Here is a 25,346-nt window from a genome sequence, read left to right as displayed (position 1 = left end):
TCAAAGGCACCCAGTTTCCTTTAGTGCCTTTTGAAAATCCCCATTTTAGCTCCATTAGTCTTGTCGAAAGATGTAAAATAATCACTCTTTTTAAATGACAAAAAAGTAGGAAAGGGGTAGTGCATTCATGAGTTCTTTGAAGCCATAGAATATATAGTGGGGTGTCCTGGTCATCTCCCTTTGTGCTACTCAGGCAATGCATTCGGTACCTGCCTTGGTGGGTAGGAGTGCTTTGGAAGAGATTGACTGGATTGGGAAATTAACATTTACCTTATCTGGAATAAGGCCACCTGTGCCAAGCTATTCATAAATTTTTAAAAGATATAATCCAGTAGATATTTGTGTCTCATGTTGGACTAAAGATGAAACCAATTAACTTTGAGAAACAGTGAAATTGACCTGGAAAGAGAGTATGAAAGCAGTCTTTTTTGGTTACTTTAGTGACTCCAAAACTGCTATAGTTTATCACCAAATTCCAGCCCCTTATGGAACAGGTTTATGTTTCTGGAATCGTGATATGCCTGGGAATGGCTTATAGCAGGATACAGCTGTGAGCTGCTGCAAGCAGTTGACAAGGCATTGTCATGAGCTGTATAAATACAGTCTTTGATCCTGACAGATGAAGGGTGAGACAGAGGGGAAGTGGATAAATGGATATCTAGATCCGTAAGTTGTTCTTGGATCCCACACAAGTGTGATTCTGCAGCACAAAGGACAAGAGAGCACATGTTCTGTTAATGCAAACTTAGGACATTACTCTGTTAACTGTTGTATGCCTAACGTAGAGTGCTCTTACAAGTCTGCTTTCAGCTAGTCCACTGGCATATGAAGGATGGTGGTTTCTGGGGACTGTGACCTCTTCGCTGGCTTGCAGATAGTAGCATTTGACAAATGGGGTATTTGTATTTTCTTCAAAGGCATATCTTAAAGCAGATCTCTACTGTTGAGTCTGTGCTCCATTAACATGTCTTGCAGGATTCTCCTAGGTAAAATCCATTACCAGACAATACTTGGTTGGCTCATTCCTGCTCCTGCTAAACAGGCCAGGATCTCTTGTTTCCAGCCATGAGTCCCTTGCATTACTATGCACTAGCTAAATGGAGCCACAATAGCTATTTTGTCTTTCAGTTACTACTTGTTTATATCTCTCTTTTGGCTCAATAAAACTAAGCCTAGTGCCTTCAGCTTTCTTTAAATAAACTAGAATTCAATCGTTGTGCCTCTTTCTCAGTCATCTGGTCTTACCACTTTAGGTCACCTGCCTCCATTTTGTTTTTCTTTGCCCCTCCCCCCACATCAAAAAAGAAGCAGCCCTTTGGCTCGCACAGTGGTCAATACACGGATTCAATGGCCAACAATATGGTTGCCATTTTCAATGTTTAGAGAAGAACCACAGCTGTCCTATCTGAATTCAGGTTTGTCTGCAAATAGTCAAGACTTGGGGTGAGCATTTAACACTTTCCTGGGCACTTGAGGCCAAGAACCAGGCTAAATCAGCTAGAAAGTTGAGAGGTAAAAAGTATCTTATAATGCCGTAGTTGAGCGAGCCACCTGGGTGTTAATTGTGCACTTGGTTTCAACACAAGTTAGGCATGAAGTCCTAAGGTTGCACTTTGACTCCTTTGAAGTGTTCAGCTGTGTCATGCTTTAGGACATTGAGGTCACCTCATGTCATGCTCACCTCCATGCTTTGAGACTGATACTTTAGATACAGCTTGAAACACATACTGAGTTGATGCTGAACTGCTGTAGTCATTCTGCAGCTGCTCTTGGTCAAGACTGTTCAAAGCCTCTGGAGATTCAGGCCAGGTCTACAGTACAAATCTGTATTGGTATAACTATGTCGCTCGGGGTGTGAAAAATCCACACCCCGAGCGACGTAGTTATATCGACCTAGCTCCCCATGTAGACAGCACTATGTCGACAAGAAAGCTTCTCCCTCTGCCATAGCTATCTATCACCTCTTGGGGAGGTGGATTAACTACGCCAACGGCAGAGGCTCTCCCATCGGCATAGGAGCGTCTTCACTAAAGTGCTACAGCGGCGCAGCCCTCAGAGTCTAAACGTTTTGGTGCTGATGGGTCATATCCTCACACCAGGGGTCCATGGGTACCTGTTTATCTCCTTCACATCCTTTGTTCCATCATATTGCCATTGCTGCAATTCACGCGTATGGACTTTTTCCATCTGTAGAAGATGGTGGTGATTTAACAACCTTTTTATAGAGCAATGTGATAGAAATGGCTGAAAGCAATGTAAGAGCTAGGTGTAACTTGTGATTCAGGGTGCTGTGCTAATGCCAGTGTCCCAGGCCCTGATGCATCGACACAACATTCTTTGCTTGCCACATGGAATCAAGGGGATGTTTATGGTAACAAAAGAATTCCCTGTTACGTGGCTGCTGCTTAATGAGCCTGAAGACTTTTCAGATACACTGCAGATCTCCATAGGAATTGACTTAAAAGCTACACATTACCACCCCAGAGAGTCCAAGATAGCTAAGGGATACTTCTTCTGCTAGACGATCAAGGATTTCCGAGTTAAGGCCAGTGGAGTGCTTTGAACTTAGGCCACACAGAAGAAAGGTCGCAGCTGTCCATCCGCTCAAACCAGACTGAATGAGTGGCAGTATTCCTCATACAACACTAGCTTTTCTGATTTGGCAGGATACAAATGCATTGTGCAAAAGTGACTATGGCAACAAGGAAAACTGCCTGTGGTTTGATGCCCATGATTTTAGATGCAGGTTTGCCTTCGTTGGGGAAGGGTTTCCAATGTGAAGACCCTGGCTTGCATAAACAAGTACAAAACTGAGCTATAGAAGATTGAGCTCCAATTTTTAGATTCTCTCCACAGAGATTTTTTTCCTGAGCAAGCCAATTTAAAGGTCTTGGGTAAAATTTACAGAAGTGACTAGGAACTTAGGAACTGAAATGCCAAAGACGCTTCTAAAGGTGGAATTTAAGTTCTCTTAAAAATGTTACTTCTGGTGTTTTTAAGGTGCTCTGCATTTATGCATCGCTGCTAATTGAGACTTATCCCCCTTGGGTTTCAGAGCCTGGGCTTTAGCCCGAAAAGGAATGTCTGTACTGCTATTTTTGACCCCAAGTACATTGGCTCTGAGACTCTCTGCAGCAAGTTGTCGGGTGGTTTTATTTTTGCATTGTAGAGATACCCATAGACTTCTGACGGGGAGAGATCTCCCTAAGTTTCATGTACTACTATACAGTGAGAGTTTAACAGCCCCTGCCATCCTTAGCACTGCAAACAAAATCTGCACCATTCAGAATTAAACGATTTAGATGACAAAACCCTTGCTTCTGAGCTTGGTAAAGGCCCTTTGCTACCAGAGGGAATAGGGGAGAATATACAGGGACTCCTCTGCTCATATACTGCTTCATAGCAAAACATTGTTATGTTCTTTATGGGTTTGTGGCAGCAATGTCTATTAGGAGAAGCACTACAGAATAGCAGAGTCCAGAGTATCTTATTTGAAGTACTGTTTCAGCAGAGAAGATTGTTTCCAAAAAATTTCAGCACGTTAGCTCGATTGATTGATTGATTTTTAAACACTTAATTTTATGAAAAATACCTAAACTTCTGAAGTTAGGTCATTTTGGGCTTCCTAATGTAAAACTATTACATTGCAAATGGTCTTTCACAATCTGCTCTTTCTCTTGGATGTACTGAACCATGTCTTTAGGTACATTTAGAAGGCCTACTCGTTCCAACACAATTTTGCCTGTTTGCAGTAATAGAAAAAGAGGACCAACTCAGTATGAAAGTATAGTGAGAATGTGCAGGGGCACAGCTTCTAGTTTCTCTAGAATTTATCATTCTTTAATCTGGAACAATGCTAAAATAAAAATTTGAATGTAAATTTCCTACTGAGAAGAACAAAAATAGAAAGTATTGGGGTTTTTTTTGTGTGGATTTATATTTGGATGGATGGCCAGCTACCTATTGTATCTTTGGAATAAGGTGCATTTATCATTGAAAGTAACTAGCAATAATTAGAGTAAAATCCTTATACATAAAATTATCGTTGGTGTTTAAAATACAATTTCTTGGCTTTTTAATTTCTCTTCGTAGTTGTTGTTGGAAGGTGGGGAAAAAAGGCAGACTCTATAGACCCTGAACACCTTCATTGTTATGGTGTCATAACTGAGGAAATCCTTGTCCAATCATTTTACATTTGGTAGCACCATATCTGCATTAGTAAAGGTTTGCAAGAATAGCTATATCATCAGATCCTCCTAATAGAGACTCAGTGTAGCTTATTTTGCTCGCTGAACATATAGGATTGAAGTAATGTAGTCCAGAACTTTACAAACCAATATTTTTGCTTGTTTGTATGGATGGGTAGTTTGGAAAGCAGTGGACACTTCATATCCCAAAGAAAACTGGCATTCAATTTCATGCTTCAGGACATAAGCTGACATTGCCACTGGGGTCAAGGAGTTTCTTGCTCCACCCACTATTCCATCCCATAGAACATTGTTCAGCATGGGTATTTTGCTTTCCTGTGAAGCATTGGTATGACCACTCACCTGGACTTGCAAATGTCCCAGTATGTTCCCAATGCCATGCAAATGAAGAAAATTGCTCTGCTACTTCAGATATTTCTTAGTTGAGGAAAGGTTATAGAAAGAAAAGAGGAGTCTTAAATGGAGTTGCCTTTTAGTCATCTGTATTGAACAAGAAAACGCTTCATTCAGGAGTGTATGAGGAACAGAAAGGATGTCTCCATAGTGGTCAGTTATTCTAATATCCTGTTCTGTATGAAGCAAAGCTTCATTTAAGCCCTGTGAGAGTGCTAGTTTGCTTAGTAATTGTCTTTCATGGGAGAAAAGGGTATTTCCTGGTGACTCACCCTGTCCTACCTTTCCTTTTGTTTCTAGGTACCTGGTGACCCACCTCATGGGGGCTGATCTGAACAATATTGTGAAATGTCAGAAGCTCACAGATGACCATGTACAGTTTCTTATATACCAAATTCTTCGGGGTCTGAAGGTACTTGCACCAGTCCTATCAAAATACTGGGGAGATGGAAATTCCTGAAGTGTACAATCCTACTTAAAGAGATTAACACGAATGGATTGTGGAGTTTATTCACTCTCTTAGTGAATGTAGGGTAAACTTCTGTTGGCCTTTCTCCTGTCCACTTAATGATTCAGTATTGTTATAGTGCTCCACCAGTGTGAAAACATTCTCACATTGCCCATAGCAATGGGCTGAGTCTGGAATGTTATGAATAAGAGCTGTTCTGTGCATAGTGGAGCTTTTATCCCTGCAGTTTATATAATTATTCTAGTTTCATTGTTGATAACAGTGAATTCTTCAGTGTCTGGAAGGAAACAGACTAAGTATGAAACATCTTTGTGCATATGACCCACGGAAGGCCTATGCACCACTTAAGTCCGACTTCATTCCTACTGCAAATGAATTGGGGCGGGGGGCGGTTATATGCTGTAGTAGTAAGGACATGGGAGGATGTTTACTCATACTGATCTGTAAAATATCTGTAATCTTGTGTTACAGTACATCCATTCGGCTGACATAATACACAGAGTGAGTATTGGTACTAGGATAACTTTGTTTAAAATGTACTGAAATCAATATATTTAAAAGGTGTGACATTGAATCTATTCATCACAGCACCTGTAGAATTGGGATGAAAGCTGCTGGGTAATATTGCAGGAAGTGGTCTAGTAGTGGGAAAATGATGTTAAGATTCCTGGGTTCTGTTCCCATCTCTGCTTTGACTTGCTGTGTCTTTTTGGGTAGATTGCATTACTCCTCTCTTCATTACCTTAATAGAGGTAGTGAGGCTTAATTAACCTTTTATGAGAGAATCTTGAAAAGACTAACTGCTGCTTATACAGAACGCCTATGAGAACAGGAGAAAACTCAGTAAAAATTGGCTCTAGAATGAGACTCCCCTTCCCCCCACTATAAAAAGTTGCATTCTTATCTGAATTGTTGTTAATGCCAAATGCAGACAATGCATAGCCTCTGCCATAGCTGCAGCTACTACATTATTACGCAAGACTGATGCTAATATTGTTTCCTTCTTTTTTAGGACTTAAAACCTAGTAACCTAGCTGTAAATGAAGACTGTGAGCTGAAGGTAATCTGGCGATAGTGTGCACTTAGTTTGACTTGTGATTTGAGTAGTTATGGTGAACATTGAAGATGCAGAACTTACTTAAGCAAATCAGCTTCTTAATAGCTCAACTTAAAATGCCTGGAATACTTTAGTCCTCACCTGTTGTGTGTTTTCAAGGGGCTGAAAGGAGGTTTGTGCTAAACTCCAATTTAACTTTTTACGTGTTGTGTGAATTTAGTGCTCATGAGAGTAAAAGCTAACAACTCTGGCTTGGAATTGAGCACAGTACAGTTAGCGGCAAGTTATGCACACACAACTCTGTCTCAGTGCTGATACTTGAGGCCTATTCTATTTTTGTCTAGTGCCTTAATTTGTGTTCCATAATCTACTCTTTGCATCGTTCCATCCAGTTCTTTCTCCACCCAGTCTCAAAACTGCCTGATTATTTGTTCTAAAGAGTTTGGGTTTCATTTTTCCATTGCAACCATGTGCGGCTTTCTCTTTTTTTGTTCTGCAGATTCTGGATTTTGGTTTGGCCCGGCACACGGATGATGAGATGACTGGGTATGTGGCTACCAGGTGGTACAGGGCTCCTGAGATCATGCTGAACTGGATGCATTACAACCAAACAGGTACACTAGCAGAGGAGTTCTCCCACATTTTTATAGTGTAGCTCTCATCTTGATAGGGATTTATGGACACACACACTCCTTCCATTTGTAAGTGTGCAACTGGGGCAACTATAGCAACTGTACTTGAGTAAAGCTGAATGGGAGGAGGCAGCATCGTGTGGCCAGCCAGCTGTCCATGAACCACAGCATGAGTGTCATTACATTAGCATTCACAGGATTTCATTTAAATAATTCACTTACAATTCTTGAGTGTATAATGAGCAAAATATCCGTCCTCATAGATATTCCTCTCATTTTGCCAGGTCATGACTTCCTATAGGGATAGATAGTATAAATGTGCTCCTTTGATTGCATACCTCTATTTTCTTTTTCTGTTCTCCTGTCACCTTCTCCTCTTTACTTGTGTATACATCCCCCTGGATGGTTTTGTGGCCTTCCTTTTCCATCTGTTTCCATTTGGGTATGACGGGGTAAGACCAGGCCCTCTTGTAGCTGTGCAAATCCATCCCACAGACATCTGCCTGCCTTGAACAGGCTTTTCCCTCTTCCTCTGTGGACTTTGATGTCTGATGGGCATTATGCCCAGCTGGGGAAACTTTCATCTAATTTGGTATTAGGTTTGCTTCGTCAAGTGTCAGCTGAGGGTGACGGAACATTGTTGGCTGGCCTGGGACATGGTATAAGTTGTATTTAATGCCAAAGCATGGACTTATTTCTACTTATTGATAAAGGTAATTCTGTTGAGATTTTATTTTTCCTATACTACATTTATCTTTTTGTTTTTGTTTTGTTCAGTTGATATTTGGTCAGTGGGGTGCATTATGGCTGAGCTCTTGACTGGAAGAACATTGTTTCCTGGTACAGACCGTATCCTTTTAAAAACTTTATTTTCTCTTTTGGAATGTAAATTAGAGCTCTTCACTTTCACCCATTTCACAAGAAAATAAAATTTTCAGTGATGACTTCTTGTGTTCCAGACATGGCTAGGTGTATCCCACGTGAGAAATCATTACTGTGCAAAAGGAGGCAGAACTCTTTCTCTTCACTGGTGCCTGCCATTACTAAAACTATCTTGTTGTCAATTGCTGGGAGTCCCTCGCCTTGTCAGTCTGACAAAAGTATTGGGTTTGGTCAATGGCACAATATGTCCCATATCCCTATTGCATCCTGCTTGTGCTTATTGCAGATTCTTTACGAGTATAAAATATCCCTTATTTCTCAGTAAGGTGACCTTCCCTGTGTGTTTAAATGGGGTGCTATTAAAGCAGCGATTTTCCTGCTTCGTTAGGCCAGGGATCGCTTGCCAATTTGTTCCAAATATCCAGCTCCCTTGTCAGACACTTACTAATTTTAATCAGATGGGTTCAATTCCCCCTTTCAATGCTTCTGACGAAGTGGGTATTCACCGACGAAAGCTTATTCTCCAATACGTCTGTTAGCCTATAAGGTGCCACAGGACATTCTGTCGCTTTTTACAGATCCAGACTAACACGGCTACCCCTCTGATACTTGACTACAAGAGAGGGTAATTTGTTAGGGGACGAATAAATCCTTTGCAGGAGCATCTAGGACAGTGGTCACCAACTGGTCGATTGCGATCGACTGGTCAATCCTAGAAGATCTCCCAGTCGATTGCGGTCTTCAGCGGTGCAATGTGGCTACCGCTAAGGCAGTCTCCCTGCCTTCCCCGGCCCCACACCGCTCCTGGAAGCGGCCAGTGCAGCCTGGGGCGGGGGTCTCCCTTCGCGTGCCGCTCCTGCCTGCAAGCACCGCCCCCACAGCTCACATTGGCCGGGAGAGCTGCGGGGGCAGTGCTTGCAGAGGGGCAGTAGGCAGAGCCATGTGCCCGCCGCAGGGGCATGTTGGGCCCCTTCCGGGAGTGGTTTGGGGCCGGGTTAGGCCCTTAGCCTCGCTGCATCCGCCACCAACCAGGAGCCTCCAGAGGTAAGTGCTGCCCATCAGGAGGCCACACCCCAACCCTCATCCCTGAGCCCCCTCCTGGAGCCTGCATCCCGAACCCCAAGTCCCACCCTATACCCCCTCCTGCACCCCAACACTATGCCCCAGTCAGGAGCCCCCTCCTAGAGCCAGCACCCCATACCTCCTACTGCACCCAGACTCCCTCCCAGAGCCCTCACCCCCTCCTACACTCCAACCCCCTGCCCAAGGCTCAGCCCAGAGCCCCCTCCCACACTGTGAACCCCTCGTCCCAGCCCAGAGCCTGCACGCCTTCCTGAACACCAAACCCCTGCCCCAGCCCGATGAAAGTGAGTGAGGGTGAGGGAGAGCAAGCGACAGAGGGCGGGGGGAATGGCGTGAGCGGAGCAGGGCATCGGGGAAGGGGCAGTGTAGATCCTGGGTTGCCCTTAGATTCAAAAAGTGATCTTGGGCATAAAAAGGTTGGAGACCACTGATCTAGGAATATCTTCCCCAGGGAATTAGAACAAAAAAAATATTATTTGGAACAAATTGGTGTGTTTCAAAGAAAAAAATAAAACTTTAGTACAGCCATTAAATTACTAGGGATAAACATCATCCCTGGCAGAAGTGATTGAGTAACATCTAAATATAGGGATGGATTTTGACAGAGATTAACCACCTTTCACCAAAACTCCCCCCACACCACACACTCGACTGCAGTGTGTCTGCATAAGCACTAACATTTACATCTATTTACTGGAACATATTGTCATTCAGTTTTCTATTAATGTTTAATATGTTAACTTACTATTTAAGATGTAATCTTGGAAAGCACTTTCCTAGGTCTTAAAAAAAACAAAACCCAATTGCTTTTTTCCTTTCATTACACTTGTCATTTTCTGTTGCATGTTTTCTCTTCCTCCTTCAGTGTGTCTTACTGAATAGTAAGACACACATCCTTCTTCCTCTCCTTGCTTTGCATTATCTACTTCCTTTCCTTCCCTGCTAACTGTGATCTCACTCATTCCTCTAAATTTGCTAAATATGCTCTCATTCGAAATCAGTCATCATCTCCTTTTCCTCTCCCCTCTTTTCAGTTGGGCTACTTGATCCCCAGTTCTGCTTCTCTCTCTCTCTCTCCCACCCTCCTCTTTGTCTGGAGTCTAGAAGAGAGGAATAGACAAAAACTACCTAATTGCTGGCAACCAATTTATCAGGTGGTCTCGCTTGGACACTTGGCTTTTTGCTGCAGAAAAAGAAACCAGAATAGCTGTATCAGCAAAAATATTACTGCTGTTGACATTTGACCCTGGAAGCACTGGCACCCTGAATTCAGAATATAAACAGGAGAATACTGATTCAGAGTCTCTAACAAAGGTTGCTTATACTTCAGATGATTCAGATGATGTCTCTTCTGCCAGATGTAACCAAAAAAGCTGCAAAGACATGTAATTAAAATGTCTCAAATAGGATTTGTAATATAAGAGAGGCAGAGTGGCCTAACGGATAGAACACTGGACTGGAACTCAGGGGAACTGGGGTTGCCATTGGCCTTCTGGGTAACCTTGGGCAAGTAACTTCAGCTCTCTGTGTCTCGTTTTCCCCCTCTGTAAACTGGGGATGTTACTTCCTTTATAAAGTGCTTTGAAATCTACTGGTGAAAAGTGCTGTATAAGAGTTAGATGTTTTGTTAAATGCCAGGAAATACATCTCTGTGTGTACTTTACTGTACTGAGCAAAATAGATAAATCTCTCCTTCCAAGTCTGAGAGACTTTCCTCTGACTTTTTAAAATATGCATTATAAGTGTATAACTACTGTGCAAAATCAAGTTTGATTTTAGGAAATCCTGTCCTTTCCCTGTGTCATGCTAAGGTGCTTTACTAGTTTATATATTTCCTGCAGATACTTGCAATTCTTTGTCTTGAACGCTTGCATTCTTTCACACATGTTGATAATTTGTCACATCATGATGCTTTTCTCCTAATCAGTGCTTGATTTTATATAAAGGTATTGAGGCCTTTCCCCCACCTCCTCCACAGATATAGAAAGCCTTTAGTAGTTCTTTGAGCATTGCCTGCATGGATTCCCACCTTAAGTAACATGCATATCCTATGCACGTGAGGCTAGCATGTTCTGGAAAACAGTTTCTGTTGGAGGTTATGTGTGTACCTAAGCCTTTACACCTCAGGCCAAAGATATAAAAGGGGGCTAACACCCTCCCAAACTTTGACTTGGTCCTGCATAGACAGCAACAAGGAACTAAAGGTAGTGACACACCCAGATCTTCTGCATTTGTTAAGATCAGTGCCCTGAGCTCCCAACGTATTCAGCATTGGGGATTTATTATTCAAGAGATTAGCCACAGTTTCTATAATTATATGTACAGTGGGAACATTAAGTCTCTAAAGTGTTATCTTTGTCTTGGTTACCTCTGGGGTGAAACTCAGAGATCAAATGTGTGAGGTTCTAAAGTTAGTAAAATCTTTTTTGATGAGGGAAGAGTTATAGGGAAATAATCAACAGATGCAGAAAATTTTGGGGTGATGGGAATAAGTTCAAGGGCTGTAATTGACCGAAAACCTTAATTTCTCACTGACACACAATCAGATTAATCATTCACTGTCCTCTTGAAATTCAGTCATCTTCAGAAAATGAATTAAGTGATTTCAGATCTTTGTAATCTTCCCTTATGTTTAATACTAATATTTGTGCTTTTACAAGCATATTTTCCCATTGATTAAAAACATTTTTATCACCGCTTTTTCAGTGTGACTGATCCACACAAATAAGAGAGGAAGCTGATTTGCTGTTTTCTCTGTACAAAGTACTATCATGTGCAAAAGGAAACAAACATTTCTTTCACTGTTGGGAATCTTGGACGTTCGTTATAACAGTATAGACAAAATTATATTTCTCTGACTGTTAAATTGACTGTATTCCGTTAAATTCTGTGATGAATATATATATAATTTTTTTGCCGTCCAATCACGTGCTGTTCTACAGAAGTTTCATGTTGAAAATGAACCAGTTGGAAATTACATGGTCTCTTGGTACATTTTGCTCTGCTTGTCTAGCCTCTCAAGTATTCTTTGGACATGCTTTGCTTGGATAAGCTCCTGTAATCTTGCAGTGTCTGCTGATGATGATGATGGAAGATTGATTGTTTTCTGCATTTCAGGATCATTGGGACTTGAGTCCTCGGAGAGCCTGTGGCGATCCCTTTTGAGGTTTGCATGCTCTGCTTTCCCTTTCCATACACTTTTCTTCTTGTGAGTTTTTGTGTTTTGTTTTTGTTTTCCTTTTGCTTTGTGTGTTTACTAACTTTGTTAATTTGGTGTGTAAATGTTCAGCGTTCACTTCACTCTGGCACCACTTGCCCCGTTAGTTAAGGCTATGCTTGTAATTCAGTGGGATACAGATGGTAGGCCTAAACTAGATGGAATAGTTTACATGTTTGCATGCTGCAATGTCCACTCAGCACATTAGTTTTGCTTTTGGGAGCTACCAAGGTACTTGAAGTGTAATACACTTTGGAAATTTCTAGTAACTTCTAATACCTTGCTGTCTCCTGAGAATAGGGTTGACACGGCAGACAGCACACTATGTGCAATAGCGTCATCTGTACACCTGTGTTCACACACCAGATCAAAGCCAGCACTCTGGGTTTGTTGTGAATGGGTAATTCAGTTAAGGAGTTCAAACCCTAGCACTATTGCAGTTCTTTTTTGATCATCTTTTCTTTATCAGGTAAGATTTAAAAATAAGAGGATCTTAAAATTTAGACACAGTAGTAAATATTTTTCTTTATTTATAAAATTATATACTGGATCTATTTTTCATAAAATAGATCAAATCATCTTTGTGAGTGCCAAATAGTTATTGAGTTTTTAAAGTGTAACTACCAAAATAAAAAATGCTTCTGACTTTCACTTTAGTTCAGTTCTTTCACACTTATAAATCAAGCCTTTTTTGCATCTTAAAATAACACTGGGCAAATTTAACATTAATACTTCACATTTCTTTCAAATACTTGGTCTTATCTAGATTAGGGATATCTGTGCAGGTGTATCCACCCAGGTTCGAACACACTGATGTAGACTTCCCTAAATGGACATGTCCTGCATTTGTAAATTATACATGGGTATCTTCTCTTGCAACCACAAGAGCACAGCAATGCTCTAGTAGTTTAGGACAAAAAGTGAAGATCTTGCTCAGCTAAAACTTCAGGGAATATTTAGATCTTTCAGAATACTTTTGACATTTTGAATTTACTCAAGACATCCAGGACATTACTGTTTCGCTTAATGAAAAGTCATGGAGTCTTTAATGATCACAAGTGGTCACGGCCTCTGTTTTGTCTTTAGTGACTGACTATTATACAGGAGGGTCCTATGATCCTTTTAGGTCTTAAACTCAATGAATCTATATGCACAGCAACTATTCCCATATTTCTTAATGTGCATAAACATACACACTTCATTCTGGCTCTATATTTCAATTTCAGTACCATACTGTCTCCTTTTGGGTAATGCATTTTAAATAGCGGCCCAAATCCATAATTCTGATAGTCTTAAGCTTGATTTTGAAACACGCTTAAAAAGGAATTTAAATTTAAAAAATACAAATAAACCAAAGAATATCAAATCAAAATGAAGGCATGCAGGCAGTCCTTAGCTTGCACAAATGTTTTTCTTGCAAAAGAGCATGAGTGAAGGGTATAATGGCTGTCTTAAATTGACTTTCATCAGGGCCATTTAAATATAGCTGATAGTATTAACTATAGCAGTCTTCTGCTAATTATATGACAGAAATCTCTTATTCCATTATAAGTTTTGATGCCTAAGAGTTTGCAGTTCAGTGATTACAGGAACATGTATGTGATCATTAGCTGTAATGTTTGATTCAAACTTGATAAACAATCAATTTAATCAAAGTGAACTTTTTGAAAGTGAATGAAACATCAACTCATCTGTTTGTCAAAGTATGTTATAGCATAGATTTTTCTATCCATTTTAGATGCATTTATTGTAGACCAAGCTTTAGTCAAAGTATGGCTTTAACAAGTAGAATTGGACTTGCAATGAGTCCCTAATATCAGCAGATGCATTTTAGGAGTACAAGGCTCGTTTTAAAAATAGCTATTTGAAAAACAACCCCTGGGCATAGGCAAAATTTAATTTAAATGTTTCCACCACTTGAAGACTTTTGTAGTAAGAATTGTACTCTAATATATGCAAAATGCAAGTTGTAAGAATACTTTGTAGTAATGTATGCTTTGTGGCATTTGAGTAAAGAGATGCCATGTAATGAGATACAATTGCAACTGCATTTATGAGATCAGCATGGCATTGTTTCCCTTGTGGTGAACAATGCTGCCTAAAAAGATTATCTTGTATTTAAAGAAAAACCCATAACTATGTTAATGCAATTTTAAGAGTATGATATTCCAGAAACAAACTTGAATGATGTAGTCTGAAATCACTAATGGGATTTGGACAGCAGCATACTAGAGCAATTTAGAGATGGAATAAGATTGCTCCCAATTTTTAAAAAAGTTGATGTCCAGTCTGGCTCTTTATTCTTGTGACTATCAGACCTGTAACAGTATTTTAACAAGCGACAGAGAGTCCTGAGAAGTGGGTATTCACCCACGAAAGCTTATGCTCCAATACTTCTGTTAGTCTCTAAGGTGCCACAGGATTCTGTCGCTTTTTACAGATCCAGACTAACATGCCTATCCCTCTGATAGCATTTTAACAGATTTCTCCATGTACATTATTTTAGATTTCTTAAAGATTTATTTTCTGCCTTTTCAAAGAGAGCAGCTCAGTTGTCTAAATTACTTGATAGTAGCTCTGTTTTGGACTGGGCATTGTGTCCATTCTAGATCAGCAGTCCCATTGGAAGCACAAAGCTTTTCATCATACAGATATACAGCTTTGGGGACTTTCAGGCCCTGTTTTTGCAAAGCTTCTGCCTGTTAGTTTGTTTTTGTTTTATTTTGGCAGCAGTGTTGAAACAAGATGCTGTAGTCCACTTCATATTTTCTAAAAGAAGCCAGTAGGAAGTAAGCACCCTCTGCTGGCTATGTTGGCCTCTTTAACGTTCTGCAGTTTGGCATGCAGCATGGGAAGTGGGAGAAGGGTGCAGCAGATCAGTTTTTAGGTTGCTAGAACAACTCTAGACAGCAAGCAAGTTCCAGTCATTCTGTGACATCCGGAGTTTGTCACAAGTGGTCAGACTGTCTCAGCAGTCAATTGCAAATGGCTATGTATTGTTGCATACTAGCACCTACACTTGCCAGCCTTCTGCTTTACTGCATCTATTACTAATGTGCTTAATATTGCTAGCTACTAAAGCTCTGGGTGGATGTTAAAGGGTGGAGTGAGCATGTGAACTAAGCCTTGCCGGTGAGACAAAAGTTTTGTCTTCAATGTCTGCTGTGCATTGTTCATGGCAGTCAAGTGTAAGTGATCAACTCTGCTCAATGCACGTGTGCACATTTGTGGTCCAGTTGTTTAATGTAAATAATTTAGACACAAGTGCATCGTGTGGGGATGTTTAACTTTATACAGAAGGAATGTATAAAGTTTGCTTTAAATGACTATTCAGATAAGGTCTTGTTAGACCTTAACTCTCCAGCTTCATTAGGCTGATACTCTGAACTTTTTTTTTCATTTTGATTTGTCCCAGCATTTTCCTTTATGGTTCACCATTAGATATTGATCAGTTGAAGCTCATTTTGAGACTCGTTGGAACCCCAGGGCCTGAGCTTTTGAAGAAAATCTCCTCAGAGTCTGTGAGTTTATACTTTGATTGTAATATCTGCCCTTTTGGGAGTCCGTGTGTTTTCTACCTCTGTTCTGCCCTCTCGTAGTCTGTCTGTACCTTGTGATCTTTTTTCTGGATTTTTGGTCTTTTCCTTTTTTCATTTTTCTCTCTTGGGGTGTCCGTGAGTTCATATTTTGCCTGAGATCTCTTCCTCCTGCCCTACCCATGGTGTGAACTCCTCTTTCCCAGCTCACTTTACGTTTTCCTGACTTCTTTTTGTGGGTCTGTACTTCACAAAGGATCACACGGGCAGACACTACTGGAGAAGCACCTCTTATGGTTGGGATCTTGGGACTTACACCAATCACTGTTTCTCCAGATTGCCTGTCCAAGGGACTCTCTATGGGCAAATGATCCCATCCAAAAATGAGCATGACATCTAAACATGTGCAATTTCTCTATGGGAGTTTGTGTGTTCTTCCCAAAGCAGCCTTTCATCTGACAGCAGAATGAGCTGCTGCTACTGCCACCACTGAGACTTTTGTTTTCAGAGCATAAAATCCAAACGGCATTGCAGGTGCTAAATTAGGAAAGAGATGGCCACTACGGAAGAAGTGCACAACCAGCCTAGCTACTTCAGACAGTCATGCTGTGCTAATGGATGTGTTAATTTTCACTGTACTTTTGCCAGCATGTATCTATGACCACTGAATCTTTATTTAGACAGACTCCTATTTAAATGATGACCAGTGTCTTCAGTCTTTCCTACCACCTTTGCCATGTACAAATGTTTGTTCCTGGATTATGAACCTCTTTGGGGAGGCAAAGTATAAAATAAATCACACTTAATTTTACCTGTTCACAAAATTAAAATGCACAGAAGTTACACCAAGGGGATATTCCAATTTTTTTTTTTTAAAGAGAGTATATGGGGAAGGGGAGGGAGTAGCAGAAGGTAATGGGTTGCTAATGCATAGTAAATACTGATGTAATGAACTGGCTTGCAGGTTTCTAGTGGCAAGCTGCAGAAAAATGGTATTGAGGTACTTGTTAAAGAATCAGAGGATCAGTTTGGTGGGGGATGAGTAGACTATTTCATATATCATATATGTGGGAGCAGGAAAGGTTTGACCTCTATTAGACATGCGAGAAGTCAGATGAGGCCAGAACTGAACAGGTCAGGTATAGGGAGAGCTAGATCTCGGTGGCCAAGGGATGTCCTGAAGATCCGGTGGGCTGAAGCATTGTGAATCAACAGAACTTTGGGTGTGGGTAAATTTGGGGGAGGACATAAAAGGACTCACAATAAGGCATGAAATCAGTGAGCAATTCACAGAATGAGTATCACTGTAGCTGTCATTTTATTGAAGTTATAGTACTCAGACTTGCAGAGTTGCAAAGAAAATGTATCTTAGTGACTGCAGTATTACAAATCTGAGAAGTGAACTCATGTTCAGAATTGAGATGAGCTAGATAGATGTAATTAATGGTATTCCCCTTGTCAAGTAAGAGGATAGCCATCTTTTATGGTGATTGAAGGAAGTTAAGCATAATTGAGTGATGTGTTCGAGCAGGTAGGCAGAGTATAAATTGAGAGAGGACACTTTGCTCAAGTTTTCACTGACCTCAACATAAAAATGGTACTGGAATGTTTATGAAATGCTGAACACTAGTAAGGGGAGGTAGATGGAGAGGAGAAGAGGGTTGAGAACAAAGCCTTGTTGGATACTTCTATAGTGGTGTAGTATTGTCTCCTTTAAGTAAAGCAAAGCCTGGGGTGCAGATACACCAGAGGTAGTGTTCTAGGAGTATGGTATGGTCAGTAATGTCAAACATTACATTATGGTCAAAGACTGAGGAGATGGTGCAGAAACCAACTGGCATTCATGGATGCCTCACATGGTGAAGCTATTGAAGAGATGACATTTTTCTCCAATATTGTGCTGAGATAGCTAATAGCAATTTGATTTGGTGGGTTTCTTTGTGATGTGATAGCTGTGGTTTTTAGCATGACAGGGATAGTTATGCCTATGGGAGTCATGAAGAGATGTAGAGATATGGTCTCTAGAGTGGAGGTGGCAGTTTTAGAGTGAGCAGTTTTGGTGGGGGAATATTGGCAATTTTAGCAGGAGCTGGGTGGAATTTAAAAACTACATCACAATTTAAACGAATATGTGGGGAAAACGGCATGAAAATGGCAATATATCTCCTTCAGGAAAAGCCTGAATAAATATGCCTTGCAGGATCTTGAGAAGATCATTAAGTAAAAACACTGGCCTTGTCTAGCCTAGAGAAATAGGTTGTTTTAAAACACATTAGGTATTATGGGTGTATTAACATGACTTTAAACACTGGTTTAGACAAGATTTAACACTTTTAAAGATGTGTTAACTTGTCATGGTCAACCTTAATTTCTTTGTGTTTAAAAACATGTTAGATAAAGTAACACATTTTTAAATGCAAACTTTCTTCATAGTTTAGCCAGGGCCACAGCAAAGAATTGAATTCCAGACTTGAGGGCCCGCCACTGTCACCAGCTCCTGATATCTCATTTACAGACTGTTAGCTCGAAGATCTCTTCTCAGACATAGAGGTGAAGCCCATTTGAATACACTTGCATATTTGAATATATAGAAGCAGCCCAGGATCCAATAAGCATCCTAGGTCGCAAATCTGAGTTACAAAAGATGGGTGGACCGTCCCATTCAGCGGAAAGGGTACCTTCTCCATTTCCTTTGATAGTTTTCTTCAGACTACCATTATCACCTCAGACTAATTTGGAGTGGACTTCGCCCTGTTAGCCGTGATTCTCAGATAGACACTGAAAAAGCAGTGTGATTGAACTGATGAACGATGTGGAGCTGAATTTCAAGGATGTAGTGTGTGGGTTGCAACCCATTGATATCTCACTAACTTCCCCATCAGCCTCATATAAATGTTGAATAAGAGAGATAATAGATTTTAGGATCCGGCTGAACTTCATGCAAGAGAGCCCTTGAGGTTAACTAACTATCCCCATACTCCCCTGTGGTAGGTCTACTTGAAGAGAAATAAAGTTAGGAGGATAGAGATGATTGTGATGTGATGCTGAATGGATGCTGTTTACATGGAGGAAAATATCAAACTCTTTGCAGTTTGTGGCAGGAAGGGTAGAGAAGGCAGATAAATGAAGGCATGCAGTGAGAGTGTTTGAAGAGTTGAGTGAGGAGTTTCAGTGACTTTAGAAATCGCAGAATGATTAAAATGTTACAGATTAGAGAGGGGTCTTGTAGGACTAAGTAGCCTTTCTAAGCCCTTTACTAAACTATGACTTTTTTTTGTTTGGTACATCAATATTTCCCCTGTTGATGACCCCAAGTCCTTCAGGATTCAAGTTCAATGTTATATTGGGACTTACGGGTAGGTGGACTACTGTGTCCCTAGATTGTCAAGGTAGCTGACACATATGCAAGCATGTCGTAGTGTTCTGAACTGCGGAAGTTTGGGAGAAGAACCACCGAGGGATAGGATTGACCCAAAGGGCAGAAGGTATAGGGTAGTACTTGAGGTGATAGCTATAATAGTCTGGAAAAGAGGTCCAAAAAAGTTTTGGTGAATTGGAGATTAAATTTAAATTATGCATTGATGACTAAGCAGTTGATCCTGCAGGAGAAATTATTGATCTGGCCAAGAATGTGGTTGATTTTGTTTGGTGTCAGATTGGGAGAAACTAAAGGTGCTAAGGGGAGGAGAATATTTTGGCTGTCATTGAAACTACCACCTGTAGGCTGAGGAGAGACTGGATGAGGTGAAGGAAGGAAGGGTTAGGTTAAACAGGTGAATAATTCAGGGTTTGTCTACACAAACAATTAGTCTGCAGCAAGATCAAATTTTAATCTGCCATGGACTATCTGTGTGGATACTGCTGATGAGGACTAGATCAGGGGTCATTAACCAACTGTTAATGGACCTCAGCAGGGTCTGCATGGACAGTTGTCAGTGGAAGGTTAAAGCATGATAGATTCACACACACCAGGTTACTGCAAACTAAATGTTCATGTGAACAAGCCCTGCATTTTAGATTTAGAGATAGCATTAGGAAAAAGTGACAGATATTGGGAAGTCCGGGTGGGTGAAGTAATCTTTCTTTTTCTTGGACCAATTCCAGTAAAAGATATTACCTCACCCACCTTGTCTCTTTAATATCCTGGGACCAACACAGCTACAACAACACTGCAAACCATATTTTGGGAAGGAAGAAAATGAAGTGAAGAGAGAACGTTTGAGGCATGATTTGAAGATGGTGATGCCACTCTGTGCCAGTGGTGTGAGAACAATGGGTGTGATAGAGACTGGGAAAGGTCAAGGGGGCTAGATTAGTTTGTATATCAGGAGGAATTTTTCAGAATATAGGCACTGAGTTGAGCAACATTGGTTTACTTCTATGAAGGAAAAGCAGAGTTCCTTTTATCTAAGTCCACACTAAGAATCTTTTGCATAAAATACAGGAAAGTATTGACACTGCTCTGTTTTGTACTGTATGAAGATAACCTCGAGCTAAATTGATGGGGATTTATGTGTGGGGCAGGGGTGATGTTCCTATAACAAGCTCTGGATTTGCTTTGTTCTTTGCATTTGTCCCCGGCAGGGTTTTCTGCCTCATTTTAGTTGCTGTTAAACTCTCTCCACTTTTGTTCAGTGACATCGGCTAATATTTTATTTTGTGCAATGCTAATGTCTTGCTAACCCTGCATTTGTTGTCTACCATCACCTCACCCACATATCACACTGTCTGCGTAGCTGTTCAGAGGGAAGGTGCCAGTTGCTGAGCTAATATCACCAGCATCTAGGCCACAAGGGTCTTGACAGCTTCCTGTGCAGTAAGTCAGTAAAGCTATGCATTTAAAGCCAGTTCAGAGGATCAGTTTGTTCAGTGGCCACATGTGAATGCAATAGCCTGGGTAAACTGTTGAGAAGTTTCAAGGAGGCAAATCTGTGAATTAAGTTTGAGTTTGGCTGTTAAACTTGTGCCTGTTTGTGCTGACAGGCTATTAGCAATTGAGAATTAGGAATCACTTCCTTTAGCTGCTCACTAGTCCGCATCACTAAACCTCACAAGTATGTCTGACAGATTGAGTGGTTCTTGCCTGTTTGATCTGTGCCTTGTAGGGGGGCACAAGAAATAGTTTGTATGCAGCTGTGTTTCTATGTTTAAAATGATTTTTTGCACTGTTCTTAACAAAGCCCTTGACTAGGCACCTAAGATATTAACCAGCTTCAGCAGATCATGCGTCTGACGGGAACACCCCCTGCATATCTGATTAACAGGATGCCCAGCCATGAGGTGAGACCTGACAGGATGTACAGGGGTTTGCAATTCAGGTCACCATTTCTTGGGTTCACTAAATGCTTGCATGAGGCATGGGATGGGCACTAAGATAACTGCCTGCTACAGCAAGACTTTAAAACAACCCTAAAGCGAATTTCAAACTAGAACAGTGCAGACTAAACTTGTCAGCCTCTGGGATGTAGGAGAACCTGAATGAGTTGTTGTTTTTAGAGTATCACTTAACAGTTGAATGATTTGCCACTGGATACCATGAAGATGTATATGATATACTTCTTATGTCTCTTAGAGGAGGCAGTAAGCTTTTGCAATAGATCTCTGGGCTGTACTTTGTTTCCACTTTTGCACAAACCATGGAGCAAGTTCTGATTGTCATTATCTCTAACCCCTTCCCCCCACCATGGGTGGTTGGTAGGTGAGAGAGGATAAAATTGATGTGCCTAATAAGAGTCACAGAGGTGAGAGCAGGAGAATTAAAGTAGGCAGTGTATACACAACAAAATACTTCTGACAAATTGAGGCGCATTCCACATCTTGGTGGCTGGGAGATGTTCTTTAACAAAACATTTATTTCCACAGGCAAGAAACTACATCCAGTCTTTGTCCTACATGCCAAAGATGAACTTTGAAAATGTGTTTATTGGTGCCAATCCACTGGGTAAGGCTTGCAGCACTTCTCCTGGAAGGGGATTTAGTGGCAGATATTGTTCGGTCTTGCTCATTGATTTGGAGACTTGGGATTTTCCCTTTGGATTAGTGTGAGGATGGATTTGTTTAGAAGGGTTCTTGGTGGTGGAGAGGGGAAGTGAGTGAGTCAGCAGTTCCATCTACTTTTAAGAACACCATTCTAATAGACCATTAGGAACTTTTTTCCACAACAAGATGTATAAAATAAAGATTGCAGCATGACTAATAATCCCTGGTATAAGTCGCTAGTTAAATATAAAATTTAAAGTCCTTGACACTTTTATTTGGGCCTCTAAAGTAGGAGATATTTACCAGTTAATGTTTCAGCTAGCTGCTTGGCACTGACTTCCAGGGAGCTGCTTCTGCATTTTTTAATACAGATCTTAATTATAATCCAGAGTATTTGCTGAGGAGAGGGAGAAACACTTGTTCTTGGCTTTGTCCCATACAACTAGCTGGTGGTGTCTATATTAAAAGTAGAATCCACTGCTGTATATTCTTTGACTAATTGCCATTTTAAAAGCTATCACTCCTGCTGTCTGTAAAATCTTGTAATGAGGAAGTGTGAAGCTGAATGCTAGCATATCTTGGAATACTGAGATTTGTTCACTCATGTTTGTTTTTGACTATGGAGTAGTTCAATATGGAGATGCCTCATATACCTTGAAAGGATGGGGGCGGGGTTTCATGAAAAACTACAAACTTCCTTAGGTGGTACTTATATAAACTTGAGCCTTAGAATAAAGTGTTTTGATGGCTCCCTGTGTGTAAAACGTCATTCTTTTCTCTGTCTCGGGGCTCTGATAGCTGTGGACTTGCTGGAGAAGATGCTGGTGCTGGACACAGACAAGCGAATTACTGCAGCCGAGGCACTGGCCCATGGCTACTTCTCTCAGTACCATGATCCAGATGATGAACCAGTGGCAGACCCCTATGACCAGTCCTTTGAAAGCAGAGAACTCGAGATTGAGGAATGGAAAAGTGAGTCCTGTGAAAGGAGGAATTACTGAGGCAAGCTGCATATCTTACAGCAGATGCCATGAGCTAACATCGAACTATAGCTTTTGTGGTTGGTTGGAGCAAACCTTTGGAGGTGGAGAGCATGAGAGGGAGATGATAGAAACGTTGTATGCGCTGATATAGGATCTCATTAGTTTTGTTGCCTCTTCATTCATTGGGAATACCTTGTACTGTTCTGGTGACATGCTGTGTATAGAATGAATACAGTCATCTCTTAGCTGGTAATACAAATATCAGTTCATGCAGACTATGCAGTTCAACCCTTTGGAGACTGCAAAAGTATATCGTGCTGGCATTCTGGAAGTAACATTCTGATGTAGACTGATTTGGCATATCAGCCCATTGGCTTTTTTTGCTCAGAATATCTAGAGCATGTTTTCTTTTTGAAATGTGGCTCCGAGCATTGGAATCCAACAGAAGCTGTGTTATAAAATTTCAGTCTTGCTGTATTAAGTTTGTCACTCTTTCCCCTCCAGGTCTGACTTATGATGAAGTAGTCAGCTTTGTGCCACCGCCGCTTGACCAAGAGGAGATGGAGTCCTGAGAAACTGCCTCTCTTCTGTTTGTCCCACTTCACTGTGAGGGGAAGGCCTTTTCATAGGGACTCTCCAAATATCATTCAAGTGCCTCTTGACAGAAAGATATTCTCCTTGGTGGAGGGGTTTTGTGTGCGTGTTTGTGTGTGTGTATTGAATGGGGGGAGGGAGGAAGGCTGACTGTATGTAAACATGCTGCATGCTATCTTGTATTCTGTGTACAGCTTAGGACAAGCCTCTGAAGATCTATTTGTCACTCACTTTTTTTTTTTAAGCCCTTCCAGAGTAACAGACAGCAACCAATTTGCATTGCTGCTGGGGCAAGGCAGACATAATGCAGGGAAGCTCAGTTAATTCTCAGTCACATTTGTTGCCATTAAAATGGTTCTCCTCTGAGGAAGTGACTTTATAGATAATGGAAGGTAGCTGTATACTTGAACAGAGCCCCCTGCTTTCTGCAGCACCAGATTTGGGGTGATGTCTTTTTCTGTTTCATGCCAGAGGGCCGATCTACATCCAAAGCCTCTTTCCAGTATTGTGTACCAGCGGAAAGTATAAATATCTCGGTTTGATTCTTGAAACATGAGAAGGATTTGTTTGAAAATGTAAATATGTTTTGTGCCTTAAATGAATGGGAAAAGAGTGAAAGTGAGTTTGGAGTTAACATTCTTGAATGGAATTCTGAGCCCACAGCTTTCCATGGGCTGCAGGTCGCCAGGCATGAACACTATAACCAGGAAATATACTTTCCAAGGCAACAGACTGTGTGCCCTTGGGTTGGGAATCACCATACTTCTTTCTTCCTTTTCTCTCATTCTGAGGCTTCCCAGCATTAGCGCCCAGTAGACACAGGCAGAGGCTGGAGATGATTCATGCTGTGTCTGTGTGCTTGTGTACTTTATTCCTAACAAGATGGGGTGGGGTTTTTTTGCATGTTGTAGCTGTATGTGCATGTAGACCTACCTTTGTTGCATTATCTTTGAGGAGGGCACTGGGGCAGTAAGTCTGCCAATGAAATACTGTACTGAGTTCCTCTGCTGTAGGAAAATCACAGTATCCTCCCTCTTGTAGCACAACTCATTGTGAACATATCTGCCATTCTGGGAGCTTTGATAAAATATATGGGACAGATAAACATGCACCTTTTTCTTTTCTCTGGTTTCAAAAGATTTGGATTTATAGAGTAAAGGATGAAACAAGTCCTTCAAAGGAGCAGATAAACATGAGACAATTTAATTGTCCAAACTTAGAAGTTATTTTGCCCCCCAAAAGAAGTTTCTTAGAAATGCTGGAGTCCAAAACAAAGAATGAGCATGCATGAAGTCAGAACCTCCCTTTCACTGTCTGTATCTGTGTGGATGTGTAATTAACACTTTAATAAGGTGATTTTATTTTACCCTCCTGGAAAAGAGCTTTTTGGCTATTTTAGTGGGTTGGTCTCTGCCTGAGGAAACAGGAAAAGGGAGTATGTTTAAAGTCAAAGTTGGTTAGAATATTTTGTATTTTACAGGGATCCTGTGTGAATGAAATGGCCATGTTTAGGGACTGGGGAGAGGAAAGTGTCTTTCAGTATTTTGTATACTGCAGCTGTCCTGGGTGGCTCAGATGCCCTTTTTTTAGGATATAGGGGAAAGGGCATTTTCATTCGTTCATGTATTGCAGGCATCTCCTGTGTGGGAAGAGCAGGGCTTTTGCAGTATTTTGTATCCTGGTGGATCTTTAATATAGGAGTTGAGAGCGGCTGTTTTAATGTATTTATTCCTATGCATAAAGAGGCAGCACAAAGGGGTGGGAGGTGGATGATAAAGCCATCAGTTTTTCCTAGAACACTTTCCAGTGATCTCTCTTTAGGTCAAACCCTCTTAGAGAAGCTTGGGATGGGGTGCAGAGAGCAATTCTTTCATGCCTTGGGTACAGAACTCTCCCCCTGACCAAATGAAATTGACAATAGAAAACCTCCTTCTCTGCTGGATCTGCAGTCCAGGTATTTAAATGGAAATCTGTAAACCTACAGCAAGACTATTTTTATCAGCCATGTTATGTGTAGACGCTACAGTGTGATTTCATGCAGAAATATTTCTCAAGATTTTTTTAAAATATAGACATTGCATGTATGAGTGGGAATGTTTCAAAGTCCAGACTCTAATGGGAGCTCCCGTGGCACGCACTCCCTGTTTTCAGAGCGGTGCTGTTCAGCTGCCTGAATTCTGAACAGAAGTACACACTTCAAAAAAGAAATTCTGCTATTTTGTTTGTATCCATGAACTTTGCTGTAATCGGTTCTGCCATATATGATGTCACACAATACCACTGGTTTAAAATAAAACTTATTTTTCAGATTTA

General features: G+C 41.0%; 1 protein-coding gene across 2 annotated transcripts in view; it reads left to right on the top strand.

The window, feature by feature from the left end:
- Positions 1–25,346, top strand: part of MAPK14 (mitogen-activated protein kinase 14) — a 51,191-nt gene extending 25,845 nt beyond the window's left edge. Inside the window, exons 4-12 of one of the 2 annotated variants that reach the window (XM_034767464.1) lie at positions 4,902–5,013; positions 5,542–5,571; positions 6,083–6,130; positions 6,627–6,741; positions 7,537–7,608; positions 20,678–20,757; positions 21,340–21,418; positions 22,255–22,428; positions 22,944–25,346. In XM_034767464.1, the coding sequence (XP_034623355.1) occupies positions 4,902–5,013; positions 5,542–5,571; positions 6,083–6,130; positions 6,627–6,741; positions 7,537–7,608; positions 20,678–20,757; positions 21,340–21,418; positions 22,255–22,428; positions 22,944–23,011 (778 nt within the window). In that variant the 3' untranslated portion in view covers positions 23,012–25,346. Of the gene's footprint in view, positions 1–4,901; positions 5,014–5,541; positions 5,572–6,082; positions 6,131–6,626; positions 6,742–7,536; positions 7,609–15,382; positions 15,463–20,677; positions 20,758–21,339; positions 21,419–22,254; positions 22,429–22,943 lie in introns of both variants that reach the window. The other variant, XM_034767463.1, reaches the window with a different exon arrangement.

Source organism: Trachemys scripta, chromosome 4, assembly GCF_013100865.1.
Source record: "Trachemys scripta elegans isolate TJP31775 chromosome 4, CAS_Tse_1.0, whole genome shotgun sequence".
NCBI classification, from domain to species: Eukaryota; Metazoa; Chordata; order Testudines; family Emydidae; genus Trachemys; species Trachemys scripta.
This window is presented reverse-complemented; position numbering and strand designations above follow the sequence as displayed.